Here is an 18,962-nt window from a genome sequence, read left to right as displayed (position 1 = left end):
TCCCAGAACTCATGAAGCAGAGGCAGATGGACCTCTGTGAGTTAGATGTCAGCCTGGACAAGACACACAGTGAGAGCCTGTCTGAAGAAAAAAAAAAGAAAAAGAAATACCTTAAATATATATTTAATAGGTATCACAAACATTCATACACAAGTCTGAGGCATTTGTGTATGTACCTTGTATATATTTATTATGTTAGCCTCAGAATCCATTGATCTTCCATATAAAGTACATGTGGTGGTGCACACCTTTAATCCCAGCCCTTGGGAGGCAGAGGCAGATGGATCTTTGTGTGTGAGTTTGAGGCCAGCCTGGTCTGCAGAGTAGTTCCAGGACAGCACAGGCTACACAGGGAAACCCTGGCTCAAAAAGCCAATAAATAAATAAATAAATAAAAATAAAAAAATAAAATGCATGTGTACAGTCATTTAATAACTCAAATGGAGTGAGTCCTAGGACAGTTGGTGGTAGATGTGTAGAGAGATCTTGTCTCAAACAAACAAGTGAAATGGAGATCAGTGAGAAGTCTCCGTGGTTAAGAACAGCACCGACCGCTCTTGCAGTGGAACCAAGTTCGGTTCCCAGCCTCCACTTTGGGTGGGTGAGCTGCCTGAAATTCCAGCTCCAGGGGATCCAATACTGTCTTCCAGCCTTCATGTGCACAACATACTACACACACTACACACACACACACACACACACACACACACACACACACACACGCAAACAATAAAAGTTAAGGGTCATAGAGATCCTCAGTGGGTAGACACTTGCTGCCAAGCGTAACTACCCCGAGATAGATCCGGGGGCCCCCATGGTGAACGAGAGGGCCACGTTGCCGTGGCACAAGGGAGCACACACACATTCACACAGGCTGCAGAGTTAGCAGAGTGCCTGCCAGAAGCGCAAAGCCCCAGTGCGAGCCCAGTGTAGTGGCTCACACCTGTGACCTCAGGACTTGGAGGGGAAGTCGGACAGTCAGAAGTACCAGTGTAGTGGCTCACCTGTGACCTCAGGACTTGGAGGGGAAGTCGGACAGTCAGAAGTACCAGTGTAGTGGCACACACCTGTGACCTCAGGACTTGGAGGGGAAGTCGCACAGTCAGAAGTACCAGTGTAGTGGCACACACCTGTGACCTCAGGACTTGGAGGGGAAGTCGGACAGTCAGAAGTACCAGGTCACTCTCGGCTACACAGAGAGACCCCAGCCGGCTGGGCCTACAGGAGACTTTGACTTTTAAAAAGAGAACATAAATGGACTCCAGTTTTCCCAATAAAAGCCAATTTCGGTGCCTAATGTGCTAATTGTTGCCTACGCCTCGGAGGGCAGAAAATCTTGCAGTAGGTGCTGACTGGGTTGGGGTGATATCAGGGGCACACTGGGAGTCTTGCTCAAGGTAGGCCTGTAAATCAAGGTTTCTGTCCCACCTGCCAGTTCCCGAATAAACACTCAGGTGCTTAATAATAATTACAATTGTTTGGCCAATGGCTCAGGCATATTGCTGACTAGCTCTCACAATTAAATTAACCCATTCTTACTAATCTGTGTATCAACATGTGGCCGTGGCTTACTGGTAATGTCCTGGCATCTTACTCCTTGGGCAGCTACATGGCGTCTCCCTGACTCCCCCTTCTTTCTCTCCGTGTCTCTGTTTTTGGATTTCCCGCCTAGCTATATTCTGCCCCACCATAGGCCAAAACAGCTTTATTCATCAACCAATAAAAGCAACACATATTTGGCAGCGTGCAGAAGGGCATCTTTCATCATAGGCCAGCTGGTCTCCCTTACACTTACAGATTAAAGTAATCGACACGTAATTATATAATGCTGGTAACACTGGAGTCTGTGTGCGTGTATGTGTGCATGTATGTGCGCCTGTATGTGTGCATGTATGATGTGTGCATGTATGTGCGCATGCATGCGTGCATGTGGAGGCCACAGGGGGACATCGGGAGCTCTGGTCTGTCACTTTCCATCTTATTCCCCGGAAACAAAGTCTCTCACTGAACTTGGAACTAGGACTGTAGACAGGTAAACCCCAGCAACCGAGCCTCCCGTGTTCAATTTCTCTACAGTGCTGGTGCTGCGGGTGCACACACCTCTGTACTTAGCTCTTCACATGGGTCCTGGGGACTGGAACACGTGCCCTCATGCTTGCACAGTGGGCATTCTTGTCTAGTGAGCCATCTCCCCAGCCCACAGTTTGTTCGAAGCAAATTACACATGGCGGTCAGTAGACAGCCTCACATGTCTTCACCGGCTGCCTTGTTTCCAGGCAGAGTCTCTTTTCTGTCCTCTGCCGTACAGGCCGCCTGGTCTGAGAGTGTCCTGGCTTCTCTCATCCCCACCTCTCAAACCCCCGTGGAAGCACCGGGGCGAGGGACACTCGCCCTACCACTTCCGGGACTCCAACTCAGGCCCTCATAATTGTGCGGCAAGCTCTTGTACCCACAAAGATGTCTCCCTAGACTTCCTTTTGTGGTTCTTAACAGGACGATGTTTCTGAACCGCTGGAAGCAATTTGGAAAGGTGTGCAGACACCTGGGGCTCCAGTGAAGACATGAAGGGGTGTATCAGACATTTAATAAGGGGCCACATGTTCTGGATGCCTTCTAGGAAGTCCGTCCCACACAAGGCTGATGTTCCCATGCCCCACTAGATGGCCATGGAGGCAAAAGGCCCGCTGATGAATTCAAATCAGGACCTGCATGTAGGGGCTGGAGAGATGGCTCAGCGATGTGGAGTGCTGGCCGCACTTCCAGAGGACCTGGGTTCCAGAGGACCTGGGTTCCAGAGGACCTGGGTTCCAGATGACCTGGATTCCAGAGGACCTGGGTTCCAGAGGACATGGGTTCCAGAGGACCTGGGTTCCAGAGGACCTGGATTCCAGAGGACCTGGGTTCCAGAGGACATGGGTTCCAGAGGACATGGATTCCAGAGGACCTGGGTTCCAGAGGACCTAAGTTCCAGAGGACCTGGGTTCCAGAAAACCTGGGTTCCAGAGGACCTGGGTTCCAGAAAACCTGGGTTCCAGAGGACCTAGGTTCCAGAGGACCTAGATTCCAGAGGATCTGGGTTTCACTCCTGGCACCTACGTAGCAGTGCACAACTGCCTATGAATCCAGTTCCAGGGCATTGATGCCTTTTCTGGTCATGTGTGTGGTACTCAGAAATACAGGCAGACAAAATAAATAAATAAATTTAAAGCGGGGTGGTGGTGGTGAACGCCTTTAATCCCAGAGGCACCTGGATTTCTGTGAGTTGTAGGCCAGCCTGTCTATAGAGAGAGTTCCAGGACAGCCTGGGCTACACAGAGAAACTCTGGGGGTTGGGAGGTGGGGTGTCAGGGCTTTCTTCGAAGGGAAAAGGCCCTTCACCAACTGTGTGATCTCCCCAGGCCCCTCCCTACCGTGCTTGAGTTTACCCCTTTCTTCTGAACGCAGGAGATGTTCTCACCCGTCCATATCGTGAATTCACTATCTCTGCTCTCTCTAACCACACAACCTCTACACTGATAAGTTCTGAAAGTGGCATTAGATCCCAGGTTCATCGCAATCACCTAAGCCCAATGAATCCAAATCCAAGCACAGCCCTATAAGACCTCAGTCTGAGGCCATCTTTGGAGGCTAACACAGTAGTGATTAACTCAGTGTCATCATTAAGGCAGGCTAAACAAACGGGCCGAGTCCACAGCAGGATAGTAGTCTTTTTTTTTTTTTTTTTTTTTTTTTTTTTGGTTTTTACGAGACAGGGTTTCTCTGTATTGTTTCGGAGGCTGTCGGTCCAGCCCGGCCTCGAACTCAGAGATCCACCTGCCTCTGCCTCCCGAGTGCTGGGATTAAAGGCGTGCGCCACCACCGCCCGGCGCGGATAATAGTCTTAAGTGGCTGTGAGGTCCAGCCAAGGTTCCAGCCAAGTAGAACGCAAGAGACACTTTTACAGCGGCCCAACGTCCCATCCCCACAGCTGTCCTTCCAGCTGCTGCTGTCGCTGACATGCACCCAGAGTCAAGCTCCCAACTTCAACTGGTTCATATCTTCATAAGCCGCATTTAAAGTGGGGAGGATGTCCGAACCCCCCCATCTGCTTACAACCACATCTCCTTATATCCCCCTCCCTGGCTCAGGAGGCCATCCTCCTGTCCCCACTGACCCACGGGGCTTAATCTCAGCTTTTAACCCCCCTTCCCCAGCGCTCTCCGCCCAGCAGGGAGCCATCGTCCTAGACTCCTCTACAATCCGATTTCTCTCTGCTTTTCAAGCGCATGTGCTTTGCTGCCCACAGTGGGGCAGGTCTAGGATCCCAGAACTTGGGAGGCAGTGGCGGCAGCGACGGGAGTTCCCTCTTTGGGTGACTCCGGAGTGTGTCGAGCTGAGGACAAGAACCACCCAGGACACCTTCCTTGGTCGAGTGTATCCGAGGGGGAAGACGCTGTGAAGAAAGACCGAAGGTCGGAGCTGTGGAACAGGAATGGGGAGGGGCTCAAAGGTGAGAGTCCCTGGGATCCACACTGGGGTAACAGCTTTCTGTGTCTGCAGAAGGTACGCAGTCTGTCTGTCCTGTAGCCCGCTTCCTGGGTAGCGGTGGCTGGGGCGAGTGCAGGTTCCTTGGATTCTAATCTTAGCTGCTGGTCTTGACTCTCGTATCACAGAGCACACAGCAAATATATCTACATATCCACATCCACATATTTGGGTTACAGGATAAAGGCAAAGGGCCGCATGCGGTAGAGACCAAGAGGCATCAGGCTGCCGAGCATGCGCTGATAAGATAGCAAATCGGACCAGTGTTGGATGGGCTGACAAGTTTTGGGGCCTGATTCCATTGATATGATTTTAGTATGTTTGTGTGCCCTCCGTGTCTTGATTTGCCCTGATACACGCATAGGGCAGTCCACGCTCTCCTCCTAGGAAGAAGTCTTGTATCAGTCCGTGCCGGATGGGTGGCTCCCGACAGATGGTGCCGGTCTCCTTCTCCCCGCTCAGAGTGGAACCAAAAGCTGCTTATAGACGTGTCCCAGGGCAACGTCCAGCCTGGGAAATCCCCTGTCTCATACAGCGTGGCGTGACCCTGAGTAGGTCAAGGTCTACTTGGGTAGGTAGTGTATAACTACCAGCTAATTTTATCAACTTGTTCTTCCTTCTCCTCGGTCCACCCTTATCCCTTGGTTCCCCCCATCTCCCGTTCATCCCCCACCCCCGCCACTTAGCGACTGAACATAGGGGTTGCTGGGTGATAGGCAAGCACCCTGCCATTTGAGCTATATCCCAGGCCTCGAAAATCTTAGCCGTCGCCAAAGAAATCCTGCACCGAATCACCAGACTGGTCACAACCTACCACGTGGCTTCTCTTGTCCAGCTTCTTTTCAAATTGCTTCTTTTGGGGAGTGTGTGCGTGCGTGCATGTGTGTTTGTGTGTGTATACACATGTGTAGGTATGTGTACACGTGTGTAGGTGTGTGCCTGTACATGTGTGTATGTGTGTATTGCTTCAGCCTCTGAGTAGCAAGGACTACAGACAGACACCACAGCACTTTGGCTTCCTCCCTTTCCTCCCTCCCTCCCTCTCCCTCCCTCCCTTCCCCTCCCTTCCTCCTTCCCTCCCTCTGTCTCTCTGTCTCTCTCTCTCTAACACAGGGTCTCTCTGTAGCCCTGGCTATCCTGGAACTCACTCTGTAGACCAGGCTGGCCTCGAACTGCTTCTGCCTCCTGAGTACCGGGACTAAAGTGTGCGCCCCCACTGACTGGTGGCTCAGTTCCTTCTTATTGTGGATTAACACTCCACCATACCAACGATAGCTCCCGTATTTCTGCACTCATCTGCTGATGCGCACAGTGCTACTAGAGTTAAAGCCTGCCTAGACCACAGCGGCCTGAAGGGAAGAATCTTCCTGCTGTTGTGCTGGGTACAAAGATAACTCAGTACATTTGTCAGACTAAGATAGCTCAGTCATTCAATGGCCTGGTCACCAGTTCATGCCAGGCTCCAGAAAGAAAATAGGAAAAGAAAGAAAAATCATGTTTGTTTGTTTGTTTTATAGAGGATACAGGAAAAACACAGTCGTGGACAAGGCCGATTCTCTTCCAAGGAGTTAGGAAAGGAAATTTCACAGCAAAGATCTGCTTAGATCACCCAACAGAAAGTTTGCCAGATCCTCAGAGGGAGGGACTCTCCTCAACTGAGCACAGTCAGCTGGGGTCTAGCCTGAGGCTCCACACAGATATCCAGCCACAGTGACTGTTGTGTTTGGAGAGGGAGTGGCCAGGTGGCAGGGCCATTTCACATCAGAAAAAACTGTGTGTGCACATCGGAGGATGCAAACTAAGAAAGCTGGGTACCCAACTGCAACCTGAGAGCCCATCCCAGGGCTCCCAGGGTAGAAGGAGGGAATTCACCCCTGCCGGTCGTCCTCCACTGCGCATGCCCACCCAGCCACCCACCCCCTACACAAAACGTATTACATTTGTTTAAATGTTAAAGGTAAAGGAATTGTCAGGCACGGCTGACTGTATTTGAGAGCAGACTGAGGGTGGAGAGTGGAAAAATCGAACCTGCTCCTTACTGTCCCAAAATACATCTTAAAACTTGCCCGCTCTGAGACCAGGCGAGGGAGGTCGCCAGCTGCTTCTCAGCAGCCAGCAGAGAGGAAGTCAATCAAAGGTTCTGCCAGATCTGTCCTCCTGCGCTGCCTGCCTCCCCTCTGCCTGCCTCCCCTCCTGCGAGAGAAGTACGTGCTCATCACATGGTCCCCCAGGCCGGAGTGTGCCGGAGGCCCAGCTGCAGCTCCCTGCAGGGCCAGCCGCTGATGCAATCCGCAGTCCAGCGCTCCCAGCTCTCCATCTTCCGCGCTCCGCGACCCTGAGCGCCACGTGTCGCCGCACGCCAGCTGGAGGAGACTCAGACCTGCGTCCAGGAGCTGGAGCCACGACCCCGCCACGAGCAATGAAGGTAAGTCACTGAAGTTCCCGCTGGAATGCAGCCACCCACTCGGGACCTCTCGGACAGAGAGGAGGATGGAAGGACAAACTCGTTTTGTTCCGGGTCCTCCTCGGCCACCAGGCGTGGGGACCCGGCCTGGTCTCCGTCCACAGATGCGCCCACTCGGGCTCGTTCCCCCGGGATCTGTGGGTGTGGTACCCAGCTTCAGAGGATGCCACAGCTCCTGTCCCCCAGTTTCCCAAGGCGGGAAGAAAGACGGTGCATCTGAGCTGCCCAGAGATGGGGTTTGGGGAAGATGCCCGGCGTGCTCTCTTGGGGGGCGGGTAATGGAAGTGGGACCCTCTTAGCTGCCGAAAGCTCATCTTTTGGGTTCCGGGCTCCACGTGGAAGCTCCGGGAGCTACCGGTCGCTTGAGCTCCAGGGCAGCCTGCCGGACTGGACTGGAGCGTGCAGGCATTGTCTTCTAGTGCTAATCCGATGGTAGCTAGCCCAGCCACCAGCCAGAGGCGGTTCAGGCTATCAGATCTGAAAGGCGCCCCTTTCTAAGGGAAATGATGCTCAGTTGTTTGTGCCGTTTTCTAGCTTCCGGGAAGGAAGGTTCCAGTAATAAAATGTGGGCTTTTGGGAACAGCGGAGTGCAGCCACGTTTCAGATTCTGAGGAGGTGGAGGAGGGAGTTGGAGTTGCAGACTGCTCATGCCTCGCTGGACAGAATCCCCACGTCATTTCATTCATACCGTGACTCACTTTGCCTCTAGCCCTGACAGACATGGGTATATGCATTTACTATTTTTTGTAGATGTGCATTTAATGTATTCACTACCTTTGTTATTCACTTGCTCATTCTGTATATATATCTTCCTTAAACTACCCCAAACTCCAGGGGGGGGGGGTGCAGTTTGTGTACAGAGATAAGCTACACACGCTCACTGAGAAAAGGGGTTCATGTTCCCTAAACTGTGGCCTCTTTGGCAAGGCCCAAAGCTAACGAAGGGGTCTAATCTAGGCTGGCACTGCCTTGTTGGGGAGCAGGGAGGGGGCACATCTCAGCTTTATTTCCTTTCTGAGCCATGGAGACAAAGGATGGAATTTTTAAAAATTGCCACTGTGATCCAGGCTTGGAGTAGTTCCAGAACTTGTGCAGTGGAGAGAGAAGACTTGAGAATTTAAGGCTATCCTTGGTTGTATAGCAACCAGTAGGCCACCCTGGGCTAAGAACACCAACGAAAACAAGGGGGGAAATGTCTGTAGGTAAGGACTATTCTCAGCTCATTTGGAATGGGTTGGAACCTTCTTGAAGGAAATTAAAATTCTCAGCTCATTTGGAATGGGTTGGAACCTTCTTGAAGGAAATTAAAAACAGCCTTATGAACCTGACTGATAGACTTCCCGGAGTATCTGTGACTCCCTCGGTTATTCTCCCAATTGTGCGTTTTATTCCTAATTTCTCATGTGTGCCCACAAGGAAACTCCTTGGAAGCTGTTACCAACCTAGAGAACGTATCCAGACCTTATTTCAGTGCCTAAGCGAGGACGCTGCCTGGGTGTTGGGTTGTGACTTTTGGGGTCTCATAGAGAGCCTTTTGTGGAGGTGGCAAGGTGTCTGGCTAAAGAGTTTCCTCCATTGCTAACTACATTTCTTTATTAATTCTAAAGATTCCTTTTTATGCATGAGCGTGTTTTGGCGGCATGGATATCTGTGCATGCCAGAAGAGCGGGCACCGGATCCCCTGGAACCAGAGTTCCAGAGGGTTGTGAATCACCAAAGAGATGCTGGGAATCGAACCCAGGGACCTCTGGAAGAGCAGCCAGTGTTCTTAATCACTGAGCCATCTCTGCAGGCCCAAGATACAGCGTCTGAGAGTCTCTTCTCTGGGTCTACCATGACAGTGACCGGGATGGAACCCAAGAGACGGGCTTGGTATCAAACACCTCTGCCCAGGGAGCTGTTTCATGACCCCATTGTCTTGTGTGTGTATGTGTGTGTGTGTGTGTGTGTGTCTATTGTGTATGCTTGTGCCTGCCTGTTTACCTGCGTAAGTGCAGGCATGTACATGCTACCGTGCATGTGTGGAGGGCAGAGGGCAGCCTCTGGTGCTGCTTGCCTTCCGCATTGGAAACAGTCTTTGTCGTGAGCCGCTGTGTGCGTGTCAGGGAAGCTGGCCTGTGAGAGGCACCACCACACTTGACGTTGCTGAGCTCTGGGAATTTGAACTCAGGCCCTCACGAGTGACTTACCACTGAGCCACCCCAACCTCCCATAATACCTTTAAATATGTAATGACTCCAGGGGGAATGTTCAGTGCACGCCAGGGGGAATGACTGTGGAACCTGTGTGTTCGATGTCATTGTCCCAGCCACCTTCCCCATCCCCTACTCTCTGTGGAACATGGCTTTCCCAGCAAGCATGGCAGGATCTAGATAGCCCACTCACTCCTCAGTTGTAACTGTGGGCAGCCTTGGCAATGACATCTCTTGACCGGCTGCCTAGTGCTCAGAGTTTAACAATGCATATGATGACCACGCCTCCTGCTGGGTCTCTGGGGCACAACTGGAAAGGAAGTGGTCATTCGGGCCACGCCCACCCAGGCTGGGCTCTGTTTAAATCAGCAGACACACGTGAGAATTGCAGCCCAATTTTAAAAGTCATCTTAAGGTTTGGAGAGGTGGCTGCTTGCTGCTCTCACGGTTTCCTGGAGTTAGACTCCCTGCTCCCCGTCATGTAGCTCACAAGGACCCGTACCTGCAATTCCAGGGAGTCTGCCACCTTCTGCCCTCCATGAGCCCCTGGGCTGAAGTGCACAGTCCCATGCACAGACACACATATAATAAACCCAATGTTAGGGTTTAGGGTGTGCTGGCCCACAGGTGTGACTTTGTATTTGTAGTTGTTGCATGCTAAGACATCAAGGCAGAGCTTTGGGACCAGTCAGGCACCTGTATCCATTTCATCACTGTTCTAAGTAAATTTCAGGGTTAGTCACTGAGTTATGTTACCTCTAACACCAAATGCTCATGTCCTTAAACCAGCTTAGACCACCTTACCTGCAATGCATGGTGCATTTCACAGACACTGTTCTCTCATACAGGCCGTGACTTTTTTGTGGAAAGTAGTTTCCCTAGGATATTTTCTTGTTTTCAGTGGTTAAAGGGAAAGATAAACACACACAGTTTTGTTTTTTGAGACAGGGTTTCTCTGTGTAGTCCTGGCTGTCCTGGAATTCTCTCTGTAGACCAGGCTGGCCTTGAACTCACAGAGATCTGCCTGCCTTTGCTTCCCGAGTGCTGGGATTAAAAGTGTGAGCCATCATCCCCTGTTGATATATAAAAAAGACTTTAACTCTTACTTTTTAAATAAAAGTGTGTGTGTGTGTATGTATGTATGTATGTATATGCCATGTGTGTGTGGGTGCTATCAAAGGCCAGTAGAGGGCCTTGGGACCCCTAGAATGGAAGTTGCAGGTGGCTATGAGCAGACTGGTAGGGTTCTGGGACTGAACTCGGCCCCCTGGCAGGGCAGGAAGTGCTCTTTCCCACTGAGCCATCTCTCCAGGCCCAATTTTTATAAAGAAGATTTTACCAGATAGTCCTGACTGACCTTGAAATTGAGATCCCACTACACAGAGTGTGGGATTGCCACAGAGTGTGGGGTTACCACTGCGTTGTAGGGTTACCATGTAGTGAGGGGTTACCACATAGTGTGTGGCTATCATATAGTAGGGGATTGCCACGTGGTGAGGAGTTACCATTGAGTTACTGGCTGGAGCTACCATACTCCAGGAAAGAGAAAATGTTAAATAATAATGCTGAGAGCTATTCTGGAAATACAGAAGAAGGATCAAATAAAAAGACAAGTATAAGAAGAAAACAGCCAACCATGTGGTATATATAAGCCTGTGATTCCTGCACTCAGAAACCAAGACAAGATTGCCTAAAGTATGAGGTCAATCAGGGCTGCATATTGAGTACAAGACTAGCCTGGGCCATATAGCAAGATCTCTCTATTAGAAAAAAAGAAAAGAAAAGAGAAATTAAAGGAGAAAAACAGAGGAAATTACATAAAGACATAATTATACAATAAGCAATTGTTTCAAGTTATACTAAAAAAAACATGGTTCTTTGTGATTGAAAAACTGTGAATTTGCTATACATTGAAAATAGTCTTAAATTAAAAAAAAAGCCAGCTCATTTAGCCTTTATTTCCATGTATAAGCCTGCATGTTCGATCAATTGGCCTTAACTGTCTCGTATGTAGTGTGTGCTTCTGTTGTTTTGGCCCTGCCTGAATGTCTGCCTTTAGAAGCCTTGTTTGGCTGTGGTTCTTTGAGATAGTCTCATGCAGGCCAGGCTAGGGTGTGACTCGCCACAGACTCTACATGGGCTGGAGACCTGCATCAGAAGCTTCTGGCACAGCTTTAGAGGTCAAACCCTCAGAGAACTTATGAGTGCAAGCATAAGGACATTTGCTGGGGTGCTCACCCGGAGAAGTAGCCAGCCTGCTGGGGTGCTCACCCGGAGAAGTAGCCAGCCTGCTGGGGTGCTCACCCGGAGAAGCCACGATTGCTGACAAAGAAACACAGCTGGGACAGACACAGTTCGCATCCACCCTGCATGAGGTCACGGTGGATTTGCACAGGGTAGTCACTGAACAGTTGTCTGCATTCCATGCCCACACGGGAGGAGAGGAATTCTGCCAAGTGTGTTCATTTCTGACGGGCTGGTGTGAGGTACCATTTCTTGTGATCTTAGTCCTGGGTGTCAGTTCAGCAAAATTGTGAAATCATAATCAGTACTTCTTTGAACTCTGAAGATAAAAGAGTTAAAACAGGGGGCTGACCGTGGTGACGGGTGCCTGCCATCTGGGTACTCACCCTGAGATAGAGATACGATCATAAATTCAAGGTCACTCTTGTATATAGGAAGTCTGAGGCCAGCCTGGGTTGTGCGAAATTTGGCTTTAAAGATTAACTAAGCCATAAAGTATGTTGTGAGGTGTGCTGCTCCATGGTGTCGGGGTTGGTGGATGCTCTGTGCACATCAGGGTGTTTGCTGGTGACCCCAGAAGAGATAGCAGGCTTGGAGAAGGATGCGCCAGCATAGTTATCAAAGCGGGAGCTTGGGTGGGAGAGCCGGCTCCGTGGTTAGGTCTTCCAATCTTCAGCGGACTGGGCCTGGGGTTAGAGTATAGAGCAGAGTCCCACGTCCCAGAGCGCTGCCCATTCCTGTCCGGGTCAGCTTGCTTTCCTTTGTTTCAGACAATGCGGTTTTAAAGCAAACCGATGAAGGCATACCAGACCAGGACAAAGCCAACAAAGAGATGCTTAGACAATGTTCACCGAGCCCTCAGATTCAGAAAGAAAAAAAAAAAAAAGAATCTATTAGGCGGTTTTGTACTTTGCTTCTGCCAAAGAAGGGCTGTTCTTTGGGGCTTGTTTTTCTAGCTGTCAGTTCTCTCCCGTGGCGAAGGCCAGGGCTTCTCCAGTTTCCCCCAGACTTCTGTGCCCACTGTGCCACCCCGGCTTCCTGTGGTGGTTTCCCCTTCGCTTTTGCTCTGCACGTCAGGTTTTTGACGCTTCCTTTTCCTGACGGATTTACCCAGGGGTTTTATCCGTGTTTTTACTTGTTTCTACACTTATTCGTATAATTCTCTGCACACACACCTGAATGTGTATCTAAGCGTGTGGCCATCGAACCTGAGGTCTGCCTGGACAATGTGAGTGCCCATCTCAAAAACAAACAAAAACAAGCAAGCAAAAAACAAGCCTCCCCCCTAAATAAAAATAAAGAAGAGTATATAAACATATCCTTAACACTCTAGTTACACACACAGGTCAGTAGTGGCCTACAAGCAGCAGCTGATTCAACTTGCATATAATTTAACCTTGGCATAAATTCCTGGCGCTAACAGACTTTATACAGCATGAGTTATCCTTTTATTTAAAAACTTTCTCATGGTTGTGTGCACGCCTCAGCTCATGGAGGTGAGAGGACAGCTTTGGGGAGTCTGCTCTCTCTACTCATCAAGCGGTTCCCCCAGGATAGAACTCTGTTGCTGGATTTTCTTTCCAGCCTGGTCCCACAGCTGCTTCAGCCCCAAATAAATGCACAGATGCTGTATTAGCTATAAAACTATTGGCCAATGACTAGGGCTTCTTATTGGCTAGCTCTGTCTTAATTATTAACCCATTTCTGTAAACCTATGTATCTCCACATGGTCTTACGTTACTGGAGAAGAAGGGTCCAGATCTGCTTCCTCTGCTATGTGGCATCTCTTTTTGGTGGGCTCTCCCTACCTACCTTTCCCAGAATTCTTCCCGTCTCCTAGTCCCACCTATCTTCCTGCCTCTACTGGCCAAACAGTGTTTTATTCATCAACCAATAAGAGAAACACATACACAGAAGGACGTCCCCCATCAGAACTCACACCATCAGGCCTGGCAGCAGGTGCCTTCTCCCGCTGAGCTGTCCCTTTGGCCCCTACATCATTCTGAGTCTTGAGAAACAGCTGTGCTCATGCAGAGAGAGCTAGGAAGAGAGGGTGGGAAAGGAGGAGGGAGGGGAAGCAAACACAAGTATAACAGAAATGAATTCCACAATAAACATCTGTGCAAAGTACAGCAGCATCAATAAAGATTAGGTGCGGAATCTGAAAAGCTTTCAGGAAGGCGGGGCCCTGGAGTCCCCTGGGAAAGGTGATCACATGACCAGAGAAGTTAGAGCCTCATCTGTTTGCACCCCACCACACATCCCCAGAGTCCAGACTTTCCAGAATCGTCCCCCCAAATCCGTTCCTGACGCTCTCTGCAACCCCATGGTGGTCTTCTCTCCTCACCCCCGGCCCCCAGATGTCCCTTACTAACCCGAGTGAAGCCAATTATGTGCCATCCTCCAAGGCAGAGGTGACTGGTCCCTTCCCTCAGGCCTGAGACAGGAGATTACAGCCACCCCGCCAGTGCTGTTCTGTGTAACTAACTACCCCTCTGCGCTATTCTGAGATTAACTACCCCTCTGTGCTATGTAACTAACTACCCCTCTGTGCTGTTCTGTGTGATTAACTACCCCTCTGTGCTGTGTAACTAATTAACCCTCTCTGCTGTTCTGTGTGGTTAACTACCCCTCTGTGCTATGTAACTAACTACCCCCTCTGTGCTGTTCTGTGTGGTTAATTACCCCCTGTGCTATGTAACTAACTACCCCCTCTGTGCTGTTCTGTGTGGCTAACTACCCCCTGTGCTATGTAACTAACTACCCCTCTGTGCTGTTCTGTGTGGCTAACTACCCCTCTGTGCTATGTAACTAACTACCCCTCTGCGCTATTCTGAGATTAACTACCCCTCTGTGCTATGTAACTAACTACCCCTCTGTGCTGTTCTGTGTGATTAACTACCCCTCTGTGCTGTGTAACTAATTAACCCTCTCTGCTGTTCTGTGTGGTTAACTACCCCTCTGTGCTATGTAACTAACTACCCCTCTGTGCTGTTCTGTGTGGTTAATTACCCCCTGTGCTATGTAACTAACTACCCCTCTGTGCTGTTCTGTGTGGTTAACTACCCCTCTGTGCTATGTAACTAACTACCCCTCTGTGCTGTTCTGTGTGGCTAACTACCCCCTGTGCTATGTAACTAACTACCCCTCTGTGCTGTTCTGTGTGATTAACCACCCCTCTGTGCTGTTCTATGTAACTAACCACCCCTCTGTGCTATTCTATGTAACTAACCACCCCTCCGTGCTGTTCATCAGCCTGTGTTGTCTTTTCCTCCCAGCTCTGACATCCCGGCTCTTGTCCTCGGTGCACAGAGATCCTATGGATTGCCTCCCAGTCTCTGCATTGGGACAGTGGCAGACAGTGTGACTAATCGCAGAGGAGGGATTTCTGTCCCCTGCTTTTCTTGTGCCCCAGAATGATGACCTCTGCTTACTGTAATGTCCACATGAAGCTCATACGAAGATTTCTCAGTGTAAGCCTCTGATCCTACCAAAGGTCTTAGGGCTCAGGGAGAAGAGCAGCTGTTGTTTCTCTGCTGGCTTAGTGGCTGCACAGGGATCTACTGATATTTTAATTATCTGTCATCTATGGCCCCTGACTCCACAGTCAATGCCCACAGTCAAACCAGCTACTCACCTGAGGTTGTTTCGGATGTAGCTTTATGAGGAAACTGCAGCAGAGGCATTGTAAGCTCTGAAAATACACAAACTTTTAAAGGTGAGACACACACACACACACACACACACACACACACACACATGCATATCATACAACAGCCTGTGCACAAGTCGGTTAAAGATGGTTTTCTTTTTGTTTTATGTTTGAGCAGGTAAAAGAAATCTGTTAACTTTATAAGTTTGTTTGGACTGTGTAACCAAACTGTAATATTTATCCATATGAAAGGATGGCATATAATAAAAGTTATGAGGACTCTGGATTCAATATGATTTATAACGTCTTATTCAGGCTCAGAGCTGTTCCCATGTGGAAGGATCAACACATACATTACCTGTCCTGTACTTGTCATCGTCATCAATCATCATCATCTTCTTCTTCTTCTTCCTCCTCCTCCTCTTTCTCCTCCTCCTCCCCAATGTCTGTAGCCAAGATTTTCAGGAGGGCCCCCCAAATCAAATCTCATCTTTATTGATTTTGAAGAGATCTATAGATTTTTGTTTCCTGTGGAAACAAAGTCACAACCTCTCTGCCAATGCAACATATTTCCTGACTTCCATTCTGAAGTGAAGACACCCTTAACATACATAGATACATTTAATTTAGCAGCTTCTATAATCCAGAGTCTCTCAGCAGCTATTGGGTTTTTGTTCATTAGCACTTAAAAAAATTCAAAGTCAACCAAGCTCCACACAGGATCCAGACACCCTGTGTGTTTCCCATTTTTATGTGGCTTTTTCCTTTTATCTTACTTTACTCTCTCTTTAAAGACTTCACTTTATTATTTTAAACTATTTTTTCTCTTAACTGCCTATACACATTTTCTTTCTGTAGCATCTAAGCACTTTTTAAAGTATACCATATCTATTTTGAAGTTGTTTTGGTCTGGGACTGACTTTTTGCATGTCTGTAATCTTTTTTTGATTGTGTCAGCCAAACCTCAAACTGCTAAGCTGTGACTGGGCCCTCCACCCCATGGCTCTGCTTAGCACATGGCCTGGTCTCTGCCCCCTTTGGGTCGGTGAGAACGGAGCCTTATGCCCGTGAGCTCTGGCGGGAAGCCGGTCTACCTGCTCTGACTCTGGTAGGTCTTTCTACCTAGTCTCCCAACACGGAGTATCGCGCTGCCTGCTGTTCACAAGCCCCGTTCAAGCGCTCGGTAGCAGGGCCCCTTAAAAGAGCTGCAAGCACTGAGCCTCCTCAGAACTGTCCTTTTTTTCCAGATTTCTCAGGCCCTGTGTGGATTTACATGTCCCCCGTTGGGTACCAAATGTAGCAAGCTTTCTCATCCAGCTCACAAATAATGATGTAGTTATTTATTGTTTATGATCTATTAAAGCTCGCCTGAGGATTCAGAGAGCAAAGTCAGCCACAAGCCATAGAAGCCGGGCGCACACCTTTAATGCCAGCAGCCAGAAGCCGGGAGGTGGTGGCATATGCCTTTAACCCTAGGACTCGGGATTAAGAGGTAGACGATCTCTCTGAGTTCAAGGCCCCTATCCCCCCCCCGGACACATGAGATTGAATCAGTCTAATAGAGTAACAGGCCACACACCTTTAATCCCAGCACTAGAGGGGTATAAAAGGTAGAAGCAGGGTCTACCGTAGTCAGTGGAAGAATTCATTCTCCAAACATCTTGAGAATAGGAAGACATTCAGTCTCAGGATTCTCCAGCCATGCTGAGGAGAGGCAGCAGGATCAGCCCATTCAGTCCAAGGCAGTGGTAAGAGCTAGGAACTGGCTGCTTTGCTTCTCTGAACTTCAGCTTGAACCCCAATATCAGTCTCTGGGTCTTCTGTTAATTTGTGTTACACAATGACACAGAAACTTGTTATGAATTATGAAAGCTCAGCCTACAGCCTAGTCTTGTTCCTAACCAGCTCTTATAACTTAAATCAACCGTTTATATTAATCTACATTCTATCACGTGGTGTTACCTCTCTTCCATCTGTACCTCTTGCTCCCTGTCTGTGTCTCCTGCGTGCCCAGATTCTCCCCGGAAGTCCTGCCTCCACCTCCTGCCTAGCTATTGGCCTTTCAGCTTTTTATTTACACCAATCAGAGCAAATACATCTCTGCACAGCACACAAACATCCCACAACACAGAAGCACCGGAAGAAACCAGCTGAACTAATGAAGTAAGTTTTAACCTGTGGAGGACCAGACTGCCTCTGAACATTTAGGGAACCTCAGTGAGAAACTGGCTTTTCCATGTGCGGCTCCAGCCATCCAGGACAGACTAATCAGCCAGTGTTCTCGGGAAACGAGAAACCCACAGGGTATGGTGAGTTTGCCAAAAGCCCTTGTGGATCATGTAAAGTCAAGTGCTATTTCTCAGTTCTGCTCAAGCCTCTCATTAAGCCAGGTTGCAACTGTGCTCTTCGGAGCTTGGGTTCTGTGGCTCTTTTCTGCTCCCTAAATTAAATACAGCTCAGGTTTCAGAAAATGGCACAGGACGTCAAAAGAGCTCTCAACTCAGGGGCGTGGTGGAGCACACTTGTGGTGTAGCCGCTTCTGAAGGATGGAGACTGTCGGATTGGTGCAGGCCGTCTTGAGCTACACAGTGAGTTGCTGGTCAGCCTGAGCTACCTGAGACCGTCTCTCAAACAGCAGACAAATATTTTTGGTTGTGAGTCTAGCCTTTAACGGCTGAGCCATCTCTCCAGCCCGGACAAATAAGTAAATAAAGTAAAAATAAAAGAGAGTCTCAGACCCAGTATGAATCTTCACCATAAAAAAAATTATAAGTGAGGGTCTGGAGAGGTGACTCAGGAGTTAAGAGCGTGGGCTTTCACAACCTTTGTGGCTGTGTCTTAAGGGGGGGGAGACAGACCCGTGTATGGGAATCAGGAGGGGTTCGATAATGACTGGGACCTCAGCGTGTTTATGGGTACAGCTCAGGAAGAAGCAGTGTCTTCGCCAGCACACTCATACCCCCACCCCCCAAAAAAGCAAAAGTCCCACTAACGTTTAATTCAGTCTATGCAAGTTGGGTCAAAGCCTAACATCACGTGAAGAGGCAGAGACAGACAGTTCAGTAAACGGACTAACCTAAAGCTGCCGCCTGAAAAGTCACATTTTTGTTTTACTTGATCTTTTGAGACAGCGTCTCACTATGTAGCCTTGGCTAGCCTGGAGCTATGTAGACCAGGTGGCCTAGTTATGTAGACCAGGCTGGTCTCTAACTCAGAGACCTGTCTGCCCCTGTCTCCTGAGTGCGGGGATTAAAGGTTGCCAGTGTGCTTGGTTGGTCTCACTTTTAAGCAGAAGCATGGTAGGCTGAGTGGTCGATCAAATTTCTTGCATTTGTCAATCAGTGTTGCAGACACTAGACATTTGGAAGAGAATGAAGTCACTGGCCTGGATCAGAAGTAGCTGGGCAGCCATCCAGGGTCACAACCACCCTACATAATATGGGACTGAACTAGTGTCTTCAATTTGCAGAACTTCCCAAAGAGGACCAGCACGCAGAAAGGGCTGAGAGTCACTCAGTTCTTTGATCTTCAACCTTTTATGTAAAGTCAGCTGAAGTCACTGTTTTGAACTCCCAAGTTTATACCCATCAGGCTCAAAGTCAAAATGGAGTCAGATTCCACGTCACCCGCTATTCTAGTTTCAACAAACACGAAACATTTCCTCCGTCCGAGCCCTTAATCAGAGGTTCCCTGAGGTTAACCAGTCAGTTGGTTCATCTGGTAAGTCCTCTAGCTTGTGGAAGGAAGTGTTTCCTCGTTCTGAAATGGGAGATAATGTCGAGCAAGCCAGGTGCGGTAGAACATGCCTGTCACAGCTGTGTGGAGCAGAGGCAGGCAGATTCCTCTAGTTTGAAGCCGGTATGGTCTATAGTGAGCTCCAGACCAG

General features: G+C 49.2%; 1 protein-coding gene and 1 long non-coding RNA gene across 2 annotated transcripts in view; one reads left to right on the top strand and one right to left on the bottom strand.

Moving 5' to 3' along the window:
- Positions 1 to 6,496: 6,496 nt before the first annotated feature.
- Bcat1 (branched chain amino acid transaminase 1) overlaps positions 6,497 to 18,962 on the top strand; it is a 74,671-nt gene continuing 62,205 nt past the window's right edge. Inside the window, exon 1 of the mRNA XM_013115522.3 lies at positions 6,497 to 6,949. Coding sequence (XP_012970976.1) covers positions 6,944 to 6,949 — 6 coding nt within the window. The 5' untranslated portion in view covers positions 6,497 to 6,943. The remainder of the gene's footprint in view (positions 6,950 to 18,962) is intronic.
- Positions 11,108 to 16,980, bottom strand: LOC110341424. The gene is made up of 5 exons (XR_002383367.2): positions 16,656 to 16,980; positions 15,435 to 15,604; positions 15,062 to 15,118; positions 13,364 to 13,464; positions 11,108 to 12,281 (listed from the first exon to the last, which is right to left on the bottom strand). It is a non-coding gene; the product is annotated as an uncharacterized LOC110341424 (long non-coding RNA).

This window comes from Mesocricetus auratus, unplaced genomic scaffold, assembly GCF_017639785.1.
Source record: "Mesocricetus auratus isolate SY011 unplaced genomic scaffold, BCM_Maur_2.0 Super-Scaffold_100001, whole genome shotgun sequence".
NCBI lineage: Eukaryota > Metazoa > Chordata > Mammalia > Rodentia > Cricetidae > Mesocricetus > Mesocricetus auratus.
The sequence above is the reverse complement of the archived record's forward strand: the minus strand, read 5'-3'. Positions and strand labels throughout refer to the sequence as shown.